General features: G+C 41.7%; 1 protein-coding gene across 1 annotated transcript in view; it reads right to left on the reverse strand.

The window, feature by feature from the left end:
• The window catches only part of LOC146062953 (uncharacterized), a 366,150-nt gene that overhangs the window by 213,565 nt on the left and 131,780 nt on the right, over window positions 1-20,805 (reverse strand). Inside the window, exons 5-6 of the mRNA XM_083174963.1 lie at window positions 19,404-19,448; window positions 7,671-7,712 (exon numbers count right to left, since the gene is read on the reverse strand). Coding sequence (XP_083031089.1) covers window positions 7,671-7,712; window positions 19,404-19,448 — 87 coding nt within the window. The remainder of the gene's footprint in view (window positions 1-7,670; window positions 7,713-19,403; window positions 19,449-20,805) is intronic.

The raw sequence follows: 20,805 nt of genomic DNA on the forward strand, positions 1-20,805 counted from the left end.
TAGCCCCAGGATGATCGTGTGCAGTAGCGTCACTGAGGAGGAGAAGCTACAGCAGCTCCCGTCTCCCACCTTCTCTCCGCAGCCCAGTCCATGCAGAACCCTGCATGCAGGTAGGTAGGGGAAACCAATCTGACGGTGCACCCACCATGACCCACCCACAGTACCCACGCACCCATACCATCCCCACTGCACCAACATCGGTCCCGCACCAACAGCACCCCCGCAACTGTCCCTCACTCAACCAGTGCACCCCACCAACCCACACAGGGCACTCCTGCACCTCCAACACCCGCAGTATCCCCCCACTCCCCCACCAACACCACTCCTAATAAACCTCCACTCACCCACGGCACCCGACCCTCACCCACCCATGCCACCGCCACACCACCGCACCCGCAGTATTTCCCCACCTGCCCAAACCATATTTCATTAAATAAAGACGTTCACAGGTTAAGGGGGCGGAGCACCGTACAACGGTGTGAAGAGCACCCGTAGGGCACGATGAATCACCTACTTTTATAATATATAGCATCATTGGTCGCAGAACCCCTATATATTTTCAATATGAAGGTCCAACATTATTTGCATTAACTGTTAAGCTATGTTATATACTGTATGAAGTGAAAAAGTTTTTTTTTTTTTAACAATAATTGATTTAATAGCTAAGTAATTAACAATAGGGTGACACCAGATATGATTGAATGCTTGGTATAATTGAAGAACACCAGCAATTTGTTCCTTTTTTTGTAATTTAATAGGTACTTGTTTCCTAGCACGGCCACAATCTGGAGTAATCGTGTCCCTTAATTAAGGGACACGATTACCCCCGATGGACCCGATTTCTTTTGGAATCAGGTCCATTTTGCCGGCTAGGATACAATATCGGGGGCATCGCGTCGGTCGGGACCATTAACATTGGTCCCGACGCGACCGACGCGATGCCCCCGATATTTCCATAGGCTTCAATGTTAAAAAATATTTTAACATTGAAATCTTGTCGGGAAAGTTAAAATATCGGGGGCATCGCGTCGGTCGGGACCATTAACATTGGTCCCGACGCGATGCGACGCGATGCCCCCGATTTTTGCATAGGCTTCAATGTTAAAATAATTTTTAACATTGAAATGGTAAAAAATAGTGAAAAAATGTGAAATGGGCCAATATGACCCATTTCACATTATAGATGTCCCCGTCGTCACCCCACGATAGACGCCAACCCGAAGCGTGGCGAGCGCAGCGAGCCCGCGAGGGGCGGCGGTATGCGTCCTCCGACCTTTTCATGCCCTACTATCCACTAGGGCGTGGAGTGAGAATATAATAGTGTGGCGAGCGCAGCGAGCCACCGAGCCCGAAGCGTGGCGAGCGCAGCGAGCCCCGCGAGGGGACGCGGATACCTTCACAGATATACGCGTCCCCTTGCGGGCTTCACAGGTGTCCGTGGCGACGCGGACACCTGTGAAGCCCGCGAAGGGACGCGTTTACCTGTGAAGGTATCCGCGTCCCCTCGCGGGGCTCGCTGCGCTCGCCACGCTTCGGGCTCGGTGGCTCGCTGCGCTCGCCACACTATTCTATTCTCACTCCACGCCCTAGTGGATAGTAGGGCATGAAAAGGTCGGAGGACGCGTACCGCCGCCCCTCGCGGGCTCGCTGCGCTCGCCACGCTTCGGGTTGTCGTCTATCGTGGGCTGGAGTTTACGCGCTTACATTTGGGGGGGTTGGGAATTTTTTTCATTTAATCCAATGTAAAATTGGGTCCCAGGGACCCAATTTACATTGGATTCAATGAAAAAAATCGGGTCCAAAATCGGTCGGTCGCGTCGATCGCATCGCATGCGACCAAATCGCATGCGATGCGATCGACCCGATTTTTCCGACACGACCACCCCGATCTAAATCGGTGTGGCCGTGCTAGGAAACAAGTACCATTTAATAAATGTACCAGTGTAGTGTGTTGTAGCTCTGTGTAGTAATAGGCAAGGAGGCATATCATGCAGCTGTCTGTCGGCTAAATAATATATTGTATATCTATCGTTCCTTTAACAGATTCCTGCTGTCCCATATTCCTGCTGAAACTGTCTATCTCAAGCACCTCCTAAGACATTTCACCGTGTCATGTTTGATGCACTACTGCCTTTCCTGCTGCTGGTAATCCCCATTACAGGACTTGGAGCAGGCAGCAGATGGACGTTTGTACTCATTATTATTTTATTCGTATGAAATATATCGTTTTTAGGATATTTTCTGTAAATATTCAGAATTAAGAGTCACTATTTTATAGTATTTAACTTTAAATGTATTTCCAATACCAGCTCGTGCCTCATAAATAACCCTTGACATAGACTGAATGTTCACAGAAATACAGAAAGATTTACAATTTTTACAAAAGGAGAAACATAATATGTAGAAAGTAGTACAAATGTGCTTCTTTGCACTAACTGAGCGCATCCATTTTAAAACCATAATAAAATATATAACGGTGGATTTCAATAGTAGAGTAATATATTTTTTGCTCCGTTTAAGTGTATTATTCCCACAGCTCATATCTGCCCACCTCCAGGGAGTGCCTTGTCCCGCCTGCACCTAGCTAAAACCCCTATAGTGTATGGTTACTTTCTTTGGGCTGGCTCCTCCTCTAGGACCATCCCTGTGTCAATCTCAGCTTCCAATTCGATACCTCCCAACTTGTGAAGGAAGGGGATTTTTTGTGGTGTGTGGCCTTTACTCATGATGCTCCATGTGGGGCGTGGCCAGCAGCTCACATACTGCATTACATTTATCAACATTTTAGCACTCTAATATGGTATATTGTCAGGAACATCATTAAAGTGCTAGATTAAAGAGTGCTCAAACATTGATCAATGCTAACATCCACATCTTATTACATAAAGCAAATGTATGCGTGCCAGCATTAATATATATATATATGGTACTCTTTACCTAGAACGGCGCCCGCGATCAGAATCGCGGGCGTCGGGGGTAAAAAATCGCGGTAATCGCGGGCATCGCGGGTAAATCGCGGGTACATCAAAATCGGGTACCCGCGATTACCGCGATTTTCCCATAGGGAACAATGTTAAAAAGCCTGATTGACCGCGATTTTACTGTAAAATGCCTCAATGCCCGCGATTTTCCCATAGGAATCAATGTTAAATGGGCTACAGAGCCCAAATAGCCCCAATTAACCCTTAAATGTCCCCCCAATTTTTGTACGCCACCCCACGATCCACGCCAACCCGAAGCGTGGCGAGCGCAGCGAGCCCGCGAGGGGCGGCGGTACGCGTCCTCCGACCTTTTCATGCCCTACTATCCACGTCGGCGTGGAGTTGAGAATAGAATAGTGTGGCGAGCGCAGCGAGCCACCGAGCCCGAAGCGTGGCGAGCGCAGCGAGCCCCGCGAGGGGACGCGGATACCTTCACAGGTAAACGCGTCCCTTCGCGGGCTTCACAGGTGTCCGCGTCGCCACGGACACCTGTGAAGTCCGCGAGGGGACGCGTATAACTGTGAAGGTATCCGCGTCCCCTTGCGGGGCTCGCTGCGCTCGCCACGCTTCGGGCTCGGTGGCTCGCTGCGCTCGCCACACTATTCTATTCTCAACTCCACGCCGACGTGGATTGTAGGGCATGAAAAGGTCGGAGGACGCGTACCGCCGCCCCTCGCGGGCTCGCTGCGCTCGCCACGCTTCGGGTTGGCGTGGATCGTGGGGTGGCGTAAAAAAATTGGGGTGACATTTAAGGGTTAATTGAGCCTATTTGGGCTCTGTAGCCCATTTAACATTGATTCCTATGGTAAAATCGCGGGCATTGAGGCATTGAATGCAAAATCGCGATCAATCTGACTTTTTAACATTGTTCCCTATGGGAAAATCGCGGTGATCGCGGGCATCGCGTCGCGGCCGTTTATGTGCTGCCCGCGATGTCGCGATCACCGCGATGGGCGCCGTTCTAGGTAAAGAGTACCATATATATATATATATATATATACTCTCCTGATGAAGTCCAGCCCTCACCTATAGGGTGTACGAGACGAAACGCGTTGAGAGCAGCCTGTTTCCACTCCAGCACCTTACTTATGTAAGCTTTTCTTTTTATTCACTTATGCACTTTAATAAAACTCCCACTTTTTATTCTAATTGGAGTTTCTTTCATATGTAATCGCACGGCACTTGTGTTTGGATTACACATCCTGAGACTCGTGGAGAGACATCTGCAGTGTCCAAATATACAGTCCGGGTAGCAGCCTGGTAACCCACGAGACCAGTAATTTAAAGAATTATCTGATGAGCACAAAAATAATTTATACACGGTACGCACACTACTATATTTTGAAAGTGTGATCCCCACTTAATTACACTAGAGAGCGCTGTTTCTCATCTATTTTTAAAGTACACATCCTGAGACGATACAACAACATTTCAAAAGGAGAACATAGCTGCCGCCTGCCATACAGGATTGGTGTTTTTTGGGAAAGGACTATACCCACACAATTAGGAGTATACCTTGGGACAGAACGAGAAGCGGATCAGACCCAATAAGAGTGAAGCATGGAACAGTACACATTCTGTATATATATATATATATATATATATATATATATATATATATATATATATATATATATATATATATATATATATATATATATATTAGGGCGGAGTGAAAAAACTGAAATTGAGAAATTCAAAATCAGCTAGTATGGGAAACTTGTGACTTGACCTGAAAGAGAAACGTGCAAAAGCTTTTTGATCTGAGTCAACATCTTCTGTTTTGGCAAGAGGCCTGAAGTTTCACTTTTTTGGTGAAAATGACTAAAACTGTGAAGATGCTCCGATCTAGTTAAAATTATGTCATGATGTCTTAGTGTGGTTCATTAATATACTTTAGCTTAGTAAAAGAGAGTATGAGCTTGTCCTAGTGCAAAGTGACTGACTTTGGCGGGAGAAAAAATCCCTTATAAATGACCCATTTTTATGGTTTCAATTGTGAATATGGTGTTTTCTCCAGAACGTGTTTTTTTTTTTTTTTGGGAGAGGATGTTTTGTAATTGATGTGATCAAGAAAAGAAACTTGGAGAAAAAAAAAAGGTAAATCCCTTTTGTTTGCCTTTAATAGAATAGTGCACCTATGTGTCTTCTAATGTCCAACAAACTCTTTACTGAATGCTCCAGTAAGTTCAGTAACAATGCATTTTACTCTGTTCTTTAGGTGCAGGATTTAAAACACTTCTGTTTATTGTCTTTACTTGTGGCAGTTTATTTTAAACATGAATTGGTCTGAAAAACAGTTTTGCATCACCTATGCTGGGAACATGAAAGGGCTGCATTACAGCATATAGTTATGCCAAAGATAAGCCAATATATTAACAGTTAAATACGTTGAAGTGTATTATGATGTAATAAACAAATACATCTAATGTTCAGTGATATTTAAAATGATACATTAAACAGTTTACACTGTTACTTGTAATACTAATTGTAACAGTTACTGTTTTTCAATAACAGACTCCAACAGATATTTCTTATTAGCAAGATCTGACAACCAGACACTCTTATTGATAAGACACAATATACCACACTCACAGTTCTCCAATCAATGCTAAATAGTATTTTTTTTTTAATTTACAGATTTAAAAAATAGTGCAGGTTTTTTTTTATACTTGATTGACATTACTGTCACAAAACATTCATAAATTCATATAAGGTTGTGAAAAATATAATCAGCTTTACTCCATATGTGCTAATGTCCTGTTATATAGAAGGTTGGTAGGACATTACTAGTGAAAAGGTAATGAGGCTTTTGAACTGTTGTATCACTGCCTTTTGGCCCTTATCCAAACCCGATCGCATTAAAAATTTGTTCTCAAAATGGGCAAAAAATTGCCAAAAAAATGCACTGCAGGGGGGGGGGGGGGGGAAGATGTAACATGTGCAGAGTGAGTTCGATTTGGGTGGGGTGTGTTGAAACTGAAATCTAAATTGCAGTGTAAAAATAAAGCAGCCAGAAGTTACCCTGCACAGAAACAAAATAACTCACACAAATTTAACTCTCTCTGCACATGTTACATCTGCCCCCTCCTGCAGTGCAGAATTTTTTTGCCCATTTTGAGAACAAATTTTTACTGCGATCAGGTTTGAATAAGGGCCAAAAGGCAGTGATACAACAGTTCAAAAGCCTCATTACCGCCAAAGTCAGTCACTTTGCACTAGGACAAGCTCATACTCTTTTTTACTAAGCTAAAGTATATTAATAAACCACTCTAAGACATCATGGCATAATTTTAACTAGATTGGAGCATCTTCACAGTTTTTCATCATTTTCACCAGAAAAAGGAAAACTTCAGGCCTCTTGCCTCAGATGTTGACTCAAAAAGCTTTTTCACATTTCTTATTCAGGTCAAGTCACAACTTTCCCACTAGCCGATTTTGAATTTCTCAATTTCAGTTTTTTTAACTCCGCCATTATATATATATATATATATATATATATATATATACACACACACACACACACACACACACACACACACACAACATGTGGTCCGGCACTCTGTTTTGCTGAATAATGGCCACTGGTGCCTTCTTAAGTATAGTACATACAGAGAGGTACTTTAACAAACATCATGTTTGTTATCCTGAAGAAAAGACATATATGTCTTGAAACGTCGATATGACTAAATAAACATCACCATCTGTTTCACTACAAGTCCACAGAGTGCCACCTGCAGTCCTTCCCAGTAAAGTACCTCTATGTATGTATATATATATATATATATATATATATATATATATATATATATATATATATATATATATTCTCTCAAAATTATCTTTTGGCCCCTCCTTAAAATATTCTGGCACCATTGGTAGGGCATGTAATATGTATCATGCTTTTCATGTGACTGCTATTGTAAATGACAGCTGCATATACAGTAGCTGCACCTGCCATATTGGCAGCCCATTACATTTTCTTATATCCTTAACAAGTTGGACTACTATGCATCCACAGTGCATCTCTTTTCTTCATTGTCACTGGCACCAACATTGCTTCCTTTGTGTTTTTTAATACACTTGGCAAAGGTGCGTTTTCCTAAGCCAGTTAGTGCCTTGCAAAACAATATCGTTCTCACTGTGCTATGATAGTGAGAGGTTAATAATAATGACATTAATACTGTGCAAACAAATACACCAAAGGAAAAATAAAACACTACTTACTGTAAATTACATAAATTATGTAGGTGATATTTCCATATTTTGAATGTAATAAATCTATGATAAGGCTAATTTAAGTAAAATACATAATTACTGTGTTAATGAAACTTCCAATTAAGAAAATAAGTCAGCATTTACCAGCTGAGAAAGAGTGTGTTGTTTAAGAAGATGTGACTTACTATATTTGTATTGCAGATACTGACAATAGTATATTCGCTCTTGTACACTTCTTAAAAAACAACATCCATTTTTTAGATGGTTTTTATGATCATGAGCCATGCAGAACAGCATCCACACTAGGCTATTTTGTTTCCAAATAATGATTTTACAGAAAGTCATTTGCCTGTATTTATTAGCTCTGTTGCAGCCCGCTCTGCTGGCTAGGCACTAAACCTTATGGATTTTATGGCACCTACTTCACATGCTGTACAATTTGAAACCTAATTTGCGCTGTTATATAATTACCAATCCTGGCAGGCCCGGCAATCCTCTTGGACCAGCGTCCCCCTACAAATCAAAACAATAAAAAAAACAACTGGAATAATTCTTGTAAAAAAAACATTTCCGAAGTCTACATTTACAAAAAAAAGCTTAAACTAATGTATTTGGAGCAGGGATGATAAGCGCTGTAATTTCTATAATGAGGATGGGTTAACTGTACAAAACCAGAATAAATGACACATTAAACACTAATCAAGCTCTTGCATTGGACAAATTAGAATTCATCATAAATATGCATTTGTTGTGAAACAGCAGTAAACGTAATAAGGACGAGGCTGATAAGATCATTATTCTTCCAAGCAGTAAACTCTGCTGTATTTACTTATCTTGTGTTGCTTTAAATCCACAATTTACTTATGGACTTGAATCACTGGCCTTATGTATAATTTATCAACAGTGCTATAAGTTAAAACACAATGTGAAGGGCTTTGGTAAACAGCACGTGGCAAATCAAATCTGCAAAAAGTAATTTGTGCTTTTAGACAACCACTTTATTTTTCCGTGTAAAGTACATTATTTTGCTGACACATTCATACACCTCTGTTTTGAACAGTACGAATGACAACATGTTTGGAAAACAATTTATCAAAACTTGCTTACTGTAGTTATTTTAAAATGCAAATGAGACTCCTGATTCAAATGCTTTAGAATGGAAAACTAGACGTGTTTTAAAATAATAAAAAAACAATACAAACTCATTTGTCAAGTTCTATCTGCTTTATTACATAAAATCACATTTCTGTAAAGTATACATTTCTAATGTGAAAGAACATTTGTTTATTGCTGATTTGTACTCATTTTTATAATGTTTACCTTTTGTATTTCATTTTATATTTTAAACAGGTAACGCATTTACTATAACCATTTATTTGGGCACAGTCATTTCAATAATGATAGGCTACTACTCAGTGATATCTTTTTTTATTATTGTTTTTTTTTTCAGATTTTATCATTTCTAAGAGGGAAATATACTTAGATGGTAGTTCAGCTTCAGATGGGTGGCCAAATGTAATCTGTAACTGGTACTTATGTATTATCTGGGCTCCCATGTTAAATGCACCCCATTTTTTCATACCCCTACTATCCAACTACTCATGGAGTTGATTTTATATAGTGTGGCGAGCGCAGCGTGCCACCATGCCCGAAGTGTGGCGAGCGCAGCGAGCCCCGCGAGGGGACGCGGTCTCATAAGAAAAACCGAAGCCCAGATATTACATAAGTACCCTGTAGTAACTATCTATTATTTTCTAGAAGCTAAATAAAGAAGTTGATTCTGATTGGTTGCCCATAGCAACATCCCGTGTGAAATAGAACACCCATTATAGCAAAGTTCCCCCCATAGGGTCTGAACATTTTCAATAAATGTTTTAGGGGGGTATGCAATCTGGGATCATGGCTGTCGATCCCTGCTGACAGCTGTCATCCTGGCCCATTTGCGGTCAGATTGACCGCATAACGACAGATGGGATTCAATGTCCCGCCTGCCGCTCGGCACAAAGGGGGAGTGGCCACAAAAATGGCCGTGGATTGTCGATCTGCGGCCGGGATTGCGACAATCCACGGCTGTTATCGGCAGAACGGGCCCGACAGCTTCTGAAGTCGGGCCTGTTCTGCCGTGATGCCGCATCAATGCTGTCGTTAAAGACAGCCTTGAATAGGGAGCCACCACTTTTTCCCACGTCGGAAATAGAGGCGGCACATTGCCGCTTAATAGGTCATTCTGCTTTGAAAAATTAAGTTCAAGGACCAATAGAGGGTGCTGAATGCTTACATTGTAAATGCATTAACTTCCATCATCTACAATGTATGGACACCATCTTATTGGCAAATTTAGAATGGCCCCCGGGGGTGAGTACTCGTGTGCTTCCCTCTTGCTAGGTGGTCCCATACTTTTAATCACAGCTGTAGCAGTGCAGAGCAGGAGCTGCATACTGTGATCTAAAAGAAAAGAAGAGGGAGACAGAGTCCAAGTCGGTGGTGGTATAGTCCACTGTGCCAGCATTATATATATTTATTTATTTACAGTTTCTTATATAGCGCAGCATATTCCGTTGCGCTTTACAAAGGAGACAGTGATACAACTAACAGGGTATTTACAGACAGTCAAAATGTAGGAGGGCCCTGCTCGCAAGCTTACAATATATAGGGAAATAGGCATTTATACATAAGGATAGATACTGTATTCTTTATTGCATCGATTCCACCAGAATGCAAGGTTCTATGACTGGTTCTGGAATTTGATAAGCTTGCCTGAAGAGATGAGTTCTTAGGGAACGCTTATAGGTTTGGAGACTGGAGGAGAGTCTTATTGTGCTTGGGAGGACATTCCACAGAGTGGGTGCAGCCCGAAGAAAGTTCTGCAGTCGGGAATGGGAGCGAAAGAGACACAGATCTTGGGAGGAGTGTAAAGGTCGTGTTGGATGATATAGATGGAGCCGGGCTCCCTCTTGCTGGTGAATCGCCAGACTGTCACCACTGGTAATCCACCAGCAGCCCAGCTCTCCATCTGACTGAGACTCGCGTGCGTCTCACGCGCACACGCGTCTCACTTTCCGTGCGGCGGGGCGATCCACCGATCAGCCATCAAAGCTGCACTTAATGAAAAACAAATGGACCAACCTGTTGCCAAGCACTTTGCAGCAGAAAAACATTCACTTTCCAGTTTAAGGTACATTATCATAGATCACATCCCTGATGATTTCCGTGGAGGCGAGAGAGGCAAGAAACTGCTCAAACTAGAAGCCAAATGGATCCATAAATTGGACACTGTGAGACCCAAGGGTCTGAATGAACAATTAAGCTTCAATATGTTCTATTGATACACTGCTGCTTCCATATTGCAGCCACCTGTGCCTCTCTTGCTCGGTCTTTTCACTTCAGCTAATACTCTGCACATGTCACTGTAATTCCACTGCACACTTGGTTATTGTTTGTTTTTGTTTTATCCCGCTCTGTTTCTGTTTACACAGCTTTTTGTTCCTGAGTGTTGCCAGGCAACAACCGATGCTTGGCTCTGGAACCTGAGTCCTGCTGCCAATGATGTCATCAGTGTGGGGCGGTTGCATGAGCAGGCAGGGAATGGATGCCGGCACCCAGGAGTAAGCATGTGATACAGAACAGAGGAGATTAAGGTAAGTGTTGTACAGTTGTCATTTGTTCTTAGCCTTGATAATGGAATAAACTCCCAAAACGATGGCAATGCGCTCTGTGTGCTGAGCTTGCTTTTTTGTTACTAAGTCCGAGTGTGTGCCACGATACCCAGTTCTACATACCCCCTTGAGTGCAGCACCCCGGCAACTACAAACATTAGTTTTTGGAGTGCCTTCATCCATGCTGTCATATATATATATATATATATATATATATATATATATATATATATATATATATATATATGGGGAGCAGACTCTCTTTTTGCGCCACTAATTTTTGTAGTAACTTTGTGGGGGCTGCCGAACTCACATGGACCCCTGTTGGATGGGGACAAGGAGAATGTGGATGGCAGTTGTGGGTTGGCGCCCCTTAGTGAGACCTTTGGTAATTAGATCTATGAAGCCTTTAGTCAGAATTCCAAACAAATGCAAGTAAAGTCCAATGATTCGTATAAATTTATTAAAATGTCTCTGGTTCCACACTACAATGGTGGTTAGATCAGACCATAAAAAGTTCAGTGGTGTATTTCACAATAGCACTATAGACAATCCCAACGCGTTTCGTCCCCACACGGGACTTCATCAGGGGTTCTCTATAAATACAAACATACATATATTCATAATTTAATATCTTATATAACAATACATCTGCTTCTTTAATAACAAATTTAAAAAAAACAATTTTAAAATATTGGAGGGACTTTACTTATTGAAAAAGCATTTTTACAATTTTGTAGGCAAAAAAATCAATTCACAATTAGTTATTTAGCGAGAAGATGGAGAAAAACCATGGATGGGTCTCCCGTCGCACCTGCTTACGCGAATACCTATATGTTTGAGATTGAGAAAGAAGCATTTTTCTCTAGGGATCTTAGAGACAGAATTTTATGTTACAAGAGGTATATCGACGATATACTAGTAATCTGGAAGGGAGACCCCACAGACCTGTGTAATCGTATTGCTGAAGTAAATAATTTGAACTGCCCTATTAAATTTACCTACTCTAAAAGTTTGGAAGAAATTCCTTTTTTTTAAGATTGAAAATAATAGGATAGAAACCAATTTATATATAAAACCTACTGACCGCAACACCCTGCTGAGGGCGGAAAGTTTCCACCCGATAGGTACTGTGTCTAGTCTCCCCTACTCACAATTCCTCAGAACAAAGAGGATTGTGAGTAATCCAGATATGCTTGATAAAGTTTTGGATGAGATGTCCGAATTTTTTTTAGCATGAGGCTACTTACCTGCTACTCTACAGGCTGCTAGATCTAAACTCGCTCTAGTAGATAGAAAACTAACACTGTTGAGATCTGTGAAAAAAACTACTCAGGACACAATTCATTGGGTACAACAATATAGTGTAGCTAATAAAAACATCCAACATCACACTAAAAAAACTTTGGCCCATGATTACAACTGATAAAGATTTATCCAAAATGGAGAAGAGTGTTGGCTGTCATAAATGTACAGGCTGTACGACTTGCGGGCATATGATCGCATCTCGCTGGTTTTTCCACCCCCATACGGGAAAAAAATTCACAATACACCATCCCTTAGGCTGTGATAGCTCATTCGTGGTATATATGGTAAAATGCCCGTGTGGGCTGTGTTACATAGGAAAGACGGTGCGTGCCTTCAAAGAGAGGATGGCTATGCACCGTACTTCCATAAGGTCAGCCTTAAAAGGCAAACCATCTGACCAACCTCTGGCTAGACATTTCTTTGAAGCCAAACATAATATGGCCAATTTTCGTCATATCATCATTGACCATGTACCTGCTAATAAAAGACGCGGAGATAGACATAAACAATTATTGAGATTAGAATCTAAATGGATTTTTACTCTTTATACCGTTAAACCCAGAGGCCTCAATGATCACCCCCGTTAAATATCTTCCTTAATTGAACTTAGATTGAAGCCTTCCTGTAAATCCATTTGCATAGCTGCATAAGTCAATGCTGTATTTATCCACTTTTTTGATATGCATTTAATTATTATTATCATGATGATTATTTCTATGCCGCTATATCTTGAATGTATTTGTACATATCTGTATTATATCTTGTTTATTTTTGTATTTTATTGTTGTTTTTTCTGTAGTATATGCGGCCGGGTTGTCATGGTAACGAGAAGCCGTGTCGCTGCCCGGAAGTAACTGACTGGGATTACCCGGAGGTTCTCCGTGGTACAGCGTCCGGAAGTCATACCTGCCCCGAGCTGCACGCTACTAACACATGTACGGTATAAAAGGTGAGCACTATGTGATTGTATTTTATATGTATTCTTTGTATGCCGCCTGACGAAGGGGAATAAAGTACCCGAAAGCTTGCACGAAATTGGTGTCTGCGCTTCATTACTGGCTGTCTGAAATCCGCTGGGTGCCGTCTATTGGAATCTCTCTCTCTCTCTCTCTCTCTCTCTCTATACATATATATATATATATATATATATATATATATATATATATATATGTGTGTGTGTGTTATACTGTGAGTATAGGTTCTAGAAGAGAAGTAATAGAATAGTGTGTGTGTGTATACTTCACAGTCATTTGTGGGATTAAATAAGGAGAAGTTGAAAGAGGATTCAAGGGCAGGGTAGTTGCGGTCTTTTTCTTATAAGTTACAAAGTGAGGAAGTTGCTTGGAGTACGAGATATACAACACTGACATTCTACTTTATGTGAACAGTTTTGTAGGTGTCTTGTTCATTTGGTTGCTTTGGTTGACATCTAAGTCTATGTGGAATGTGATGACAAGATGCTGCCACTTCATTTAAGATTATTTCTAGAGTTCAGCTAGCAGATATTGTAAAGAGGAGAAAGTTATTGTTAATTACAGTAATTGTGTTAATTTTTCTGTGGGTTTGAGAAGGCTAGGAGGACTTCAGTGACATTAAGTTGGAAGTAATGGAGAAGAGCTTGCTGGTGATAAGATCATAATCTGATAGACGTAAAAGAGTGTTAGTGATTTCAGTATAGACTGGTGAATACAAGATCAAGGCAGTGGCCCTCAATGAGTAGCAGAGACATTCCACTGGGAGGGATGCAGTTGAAATCCCGGCATTCAAAATCCTGATGCCGGAATCCCAACTGCCGAACTCCCAACACTTTCTCCCTCCGTGGGTGTCCACGACACCCATAGTGGGAGAATAAATTAGTGTACCAAGCGTAGCGATCCACGTCCCCCCCTTGTCGGGATCTCGGTGGTCGGGATTCCGGCGTCAAGATTTTGAATGCCGGAATTCCGACCGCCGGGAACGCTTGAAATTTTGAAGGCTAGAGGAGAGTCTAGTGTGCGTGGAAGGGCATTCCATAAGGTGGGTGCTGCCCGACAAAAATCCTGCAAGTGTAAGTGGGAGCGAGTAACGAGTGTGGATGAGAGATGCAGATCTTGTGCAGAACGGAGAGGTTGGGTGGGGATATATTTTGAGATAAGCGAAGAGATATAAGTCAGTGTAGTCAGAGTGATGGCTTTGTATGTAAGAAGAAGTATTTTATATTGAATGCGGTAATATACAGGCAACCAATGGAGGGACTGGCAGAGTGGATCAGCAGACGATGAATGTGATGATTGTGTGTATGTCAGAGGATGGGAAGTGAATAAGTTATGCATAAAAAGCAATGATGCCTAAAGACACATTTGTACTGGGCAGAGTTTTGGCAAGTATGTGTGCACCAGTTTGTTGAATAAACCATACAGTACTGACGATTAGATTAGTTGCATCCAGAAGCCCGATCCATCGGCCAGAATTGTACCCAGCTTAACTGTATAACACACCTTGGGGAAATCTACTAATGTCTAGTTTTCAGAACACCGCACATAAAAGATTACCTGTCTCAGTATAAAGTAGCAAGGTACAGTAGTTGGTAGGGGTCTATTAAAACTAGGTTGTGCATCTGGACATTTTTCGAGTTTTGGTATTGGATCTGGATCTGCTCTGTGTTTTGGATCTGGATTTGTTTTGACAATTTTGGTTTTGGGTCTGGATTTTTATTTAAGTCATAAAAACAGCTAAAATCACAGATTTTGGGGTGTTTTTTGTTCCTACAGTATTACTAACCTTAATATCATTAATTTCTGAACACCTCACAATAACATTATTCTGAACACCTCACAATAACATGAAAACAATAACATTATTCTGAACACCACACAATAACATGAAAACAATAACATTATTCTGAACACCTCACAATATTGTTTTTGGCCAAATGTTGCACGAAGGTAGCTGGATGACTAAGCTAAGCGGCAGAAGTGTGTTGTACAAATACATGGCACATCTAGGAGTGGCACTGCATTGGCAGACAGGATAGCAGTTTTATAAACTGTTTTCAATAAATGAAATAACAGAAACTAGTGTGGAATCTGCTGCAACTAGTTATGACATTGATGATGCAAGTTAATCAATGTCGTCTGCAAAGGCTAATGCAAAAATGGCATAGAGCAGTACTGGCCAATTGCGGCCCTCCAGATGTTGATGAACTACACATCCCAGGATGCTTTGCATTAGTTTTGCTATGTGGCCACGCTGAAACGGATGCAAGGCATGCTGGGATGTGTAGTTCATCAACATCTGGAGGGCCGCAATTGCCCAGCCCTGGCATAGAGGGCATGTCAAATTCAAGAAGAAACATTTGACAGTGATAAATAACAGAATAAAAATTAAAGTTAGCTGAGGAGAAATGTAAAATTGGCAATATGCCATTCATGACACAAAGTGGCAAGGAAACGCTAAGGCCTTGGCCTATGTTCTTGATGAGAACCAACTGTGTATTCTTCAAATCCCCACAAAGTCAAATTATGTCTGTGGTTGTGAAGAAATCAGTGGCCCTACCTCCTAACAGCCGGGGATTGCCTGCATTTTCTTGGGGATGCTGGGGGCATACCCCAAATGTGTCAATCACCCTGCGAGCAGTGAGCAAAGGCTTCAGTCAGAAGGCTTGCGCATGTGTGGTCATTCGGTAATCGTCGGGCTTCGAATTCGTAGCCCAGTGAGTGGGTCTTAATGACCCCATAGTGACATAGTTTGTGAGTTTGAAAAAATAAGTCAGTCCATCGATTTCAACCAATATTTAAAATGATACTAGAATATCCCTTTGCCTGCTGATATTTACCATTATACATTCCAATTAACAGTTGAATCCCTGGGTGTCTTACTCTATTGAAAATTTGTATAATCTTTTCTTAAATGTATTTAATGAATCAGCCATGACAACATTTTCTGGTAGAGAATTCCAAATATTAACTGCCCTAGCTGTGATGAATTGCATTTTTCACTGCTATGAAATCTACTTTCTTCCTATCCGGTATTCCTCTAGAGCAGGCATGTCCAACCTGCGGCCCTCCAGATGTTGTGAAACTACACATCCCAGCATGCCTTGCCATAGTATTGCTATTGGGGAATGCTAAAACTATTGCAAGGCATGCTGGGATGTGTAGTTTCACAACATCTGGAGGGCCGCAGGTTGGACATGCCTGCTCTAGAGGATCCTTGAGTGCTATGCCTACTGCTACTACTGCTCTAGTACTTTAACAAAACAATAGACTGTTCAACAGTCCTTTGCAAGGAACAAGGAAGATGAAGTACAGATGGAGCGCAATTCATCTTTGGCCAGCCGCCACGCACAAAATGCTCATGCACCCTGTGGCGACATAGCTCCCTACCGCCATCCACCGCCTCCCCTACCACCACAGATGGTACCCATCACTGCCCCGACCCACCCCTTACCATGCCCATCTCCCTGAATCAGAGACGGGCAGGGTCCCGCCACCCAGCCACCAAAAGATTGGGACGCACGTGAGAGTAAAACGCACGTGTATCCCAGTCTGATGGAGTCCCTCTCCACCAGCTCTCGCCAGCGAGGATGTTCTGGCGAGAGCCAAGTAAGAGTGAGAGGGGCTCCATCTGTATGCAAAGTTGCAAAGCAGACGGGGCACCCTTGTAATAATTATAAGGCAGTCAGGGCACCACTGTACTAATTAAATGACAGACAGGGCACCCCTGTAATTTTATGGCAGACAGTAATAATTATACAGCAGATAGGGCCAAAGTCATTAATTATATGCCAGGCAGGGCACCCTGTAATATTTATATGGCAGACAGGGAACCCCTGTAATTATACAGCAGACAGGACACCCCTGTAATTATACAGCAGACAGGGCAGGCACCCTGGAATTAAATGGCTGACAGGGCAGCTGCTGATAAAGCACAGCAGACAGAGCACCAATGGTCTTGTACAGTAAAGCAGAACGGCACCCAATCCACACCACCCCCATGCACACAGACACAGATCAGTCCTGCCCCTCTCCAATGCTTAAGTGAAAATGGTGTCAATCAGCTTATATAGGATCCAAAACCTGCAAGAGTCATGCGAGACAGCAGGATGATGACATTTTGCCTTGATCCTGGCTCAGATCAAAAAGTTAGGAAGAGTCCACTCACCCTTAATTAAAGCACTATGGTTTATTGCTGAATCCCCACAAGGAGTATTCATATTTACTTTGATTGTATCAACACAAGAAAAGAAAGCAATTTTAGAAGCATACATATTTAGAATGAAGGCAATATTTACTTATTTATTCATTCATTTTGCAATTGTAATTTATTCATGTATACAAGGGGCATGATTTAATTTTTTTTTTATCCTGCTGGCAGCAATATTATTTGTTCTTATAAAAATAAATTTGTTAACTGGCAATTAAAATTATTTAACGATCAATGGGGAAAGTCTTAAACTGGCCATATACTTACTGTATATGATTTGGGCCCTTTTCACCCATTTCCGACAGATCCGTCCGAGAAATCTTGCGCATCGATTCTGATCCAGAGATTGTAAGTGCTGCAAGATTTCTCGAAACTGGCAGTACTTTCTGGGGGTCACAAATGATACATCGCATGCTAAGGGATTGCATACAAATGTATCATATGTGTTTCAGCATGGTGGCTCCCCGGCAGACAGTTCCCGAGGTATCGCATGAGAGTCTGCATTCGATACCTTGGATTTATGTATGGGCGCTTTTATTATAATTATCTATGAAAACATTATTGTTTCTTTACTTATCAGTGGTGGCATTATTATTTTTTTATTTGTTAATTGTGGCAACACTTAAGGCCCCTTTACACTTAGCCGAGCTATGGCATGCAGACTTGCATTTGATTACTTGGTGGATCCCTGGTGGCTAGGATCCCATATGATAAATACACTTCCTTTTGCATAAAATGTATTGTATGTACTGCCATAGGATCCAACATATCCCATGTTGGCAGCCATGGAGATCTCAGGATTTGATTCGATGTGCACAGGACCACAGATCGGATTGGAATCGGAGATAAAACACAAACGATTTGACACTTTTTCACTAGATTTCTTGGTTTGATGTGTCGGAAATGTAGAACTACAGGGTGTGTGTACTTCTTATTATTGTAGTATTACAAGTGCATTCCCTATACAGTGTTGAAAGTTTTACCCTTGTACTCTGTGTGCAGTATTCAATGCCGCTGCGAGCGGCCGGCAAGGGGGTTAAACTGCGAGGATCACAGAAAACCAGTGATCCTCGCAGTTTAACCCCCGCGCCGGCCGCTCGCACTATGCAACGTTCCGGGGGAATCCTCGCAGTCACATAACTGCGAGGATTCCCCTAAACTGCGAGAGCCGCGGCTAGTGCAGCAAACTCGCTGTAATTAGCCTCGGCTCTCGCAGCTTTTGGAGGCACATTCGCAAATTCCCCCTCGCTCAAAAAACGGAGCGAGGGGGAATTTGCGAATGAGGGGGGGTCAGTTGAATACTGACAGGGTGAGCGGTGACTGCGAGCAAAAAGTCCTGCTCGCAGTCACCGCTCGCCCCCGGCATTGAATATATGCCATTGACTTGGTATACCAGCAAAACTGGTCCACTTTTTTCCCAGCACACCCCTAGAGAATCCATCCCAATGGTGAATGTTCCCAGCTTGTAAAACGTGAGGGATTTTGTATTTTGTATGTCCTAAATGCAAAAAGCACACCACATTATACATTGCTAAATCTGAATGTATACCAAAAATATCCAGATGGGGTAGTTGTTTTTAGTGCAGTTTTATCTGCATTAAATTTAGTAAATCAAAAGATTTACAAACATCACATCAAAGCCCAAGAAAACCTTTGGTTATAAGTTAGAAAAGAACAAGGAGTTAAATGTCTACCCAGGTGAATGAAAAGTAAAAAGACAAGACTTGGACTGTCCTGTGAATTTTGGGTCACATAGGAGTTCAATGAATTACACAAATTGCAGCACAAAATACAAAAATAGCTACAAGGAAACTCTTTATGAAAGGCACAAAGGATGAACACAGCTGTGTTTCATAGTGTTTTAATTCTACAATGATTTACTGAGTGACTTTATACACTTCAATGGAACCACCCGTGGAGGAAAGTGCTGCCAGAGAAAAATCATCAGGAAAAAAATAAGCAAAGTACAATTACTAGACATTTTCCATAATAGAAATAAAATGGTAGAAAATGTTTTCAAACAAATATTGCACTTATGATTTATGTTAAATGTTACCTTATCTCCTTTTTGGCCAGAAAGTCCGTCATGCCCTTTTGAACCCTGAAAAAAAGTGCACCAATTAGTAACAAGATAGCATTTTATATTTATACACAACAATAAATTAGTAGTGATTAAAACAAAACAAAAAAAATACAAACGTCACAAATAATATTGTAAGGAGCAACTATTTTTATTTAATAAATAATATTGTAGGAAGCAATACTTTTTATTTACTGATAACTTAAGTTAAAATATTGGTAATACAATTTACAATAAAAAAAACTGCATTATATGAATTATCTGTCAAACGATTGACTGTGATATCTGACACTTGACATCTGTCAAACACTTGAATCTGACTGTCAGAACGCTCCAACAGTTGGAATCCTGGCCCATTTTCGCCCGGCTCGACATTATATCGACCGGAGGATTTCAATGTTCCGCTTTTCCACTGTCGAATATTGGGCATGCCTGTGAAAACAGCTATGGATTGACATGATCTGGCAGTGAATACGACAATATACGGCTGTTTTTGACAAAACAGATCCAACTGGTTTTAAAGTCGGATATGGTTTTTCGAATTCCACCTTCAATGCTGTTTGAAATTACAGCATTGAATAGGCAGCCGTAGCTATTTCCCGGAAATAGTGGCAGGATTTAATATCACCCTTAATATGTATACTGTAGTATAGTCTCACTTTGGGAATCACTAATTTACAAATACACAGGTCATTATGAAAAACAAAGATGCTCTTCACAAAGATAATAATAGAGAAAATAAACATTTATGACCAGGATTTTTATTTTTTTTCCATTAAAATTAATGATATTTTTGATAATTTAAGATCAAATTTAAGATTACAGTACAAATAAGAATCAACACTTTTCTTGGTACTTGTTTCCTAGCACGGCGCCCACGATTTTGATCGTCGAACATCTTATACAAACGCATCGCATGCGATGAATGCGATGCGATTCGATTTTTAATTGTACAAGTACCCTGATGGGTGCTTTCAATGTTAAATGCACCCCCATTGGCAATGCCACCCCCACTATCAATGCCAACCCGCGAGGGGCGGCGGTACGCGTCCTCCGACCTTTTCATACCCCCACTATCCACATCGGCGTGGAGTTGATCTTAGATAGTGTGGCGAGCACAGTGAGCCCGAAGCGCGGCAAGCGCAGTAAGTCCCGCGAGGGGACACGGATTACTTTACATGTATTCTGTGTCCCCTCACAGGGCTCCCTGCGCTCGCCACGCTTCGGGCTCGTATTCCGCGTACGCTCGGCACGCTTTGGGCTCGGTCGCTTGCTGTGCTCGCCACACTATCTGAAATCAACTCCACACCGACGTGGATAGTGGGGGTATGAAAAGGTCGGAGGACGCGTACCGCCGCCCCTCGCGGGCTCGCTGCGC

This window comes from Crinia signifera, chromosome 3 (assembly GCF_055691185.1).
Source record: "Crinia signifera chromosome 3, ASM5569118v1, whole genome shotgun sequence".
Taxonomy (NCBI): Eukaryota; Metazoa; Chordata; class Amphibia; order Anura; family Myobatrachidae; genus Crinia; species Crinia signifera.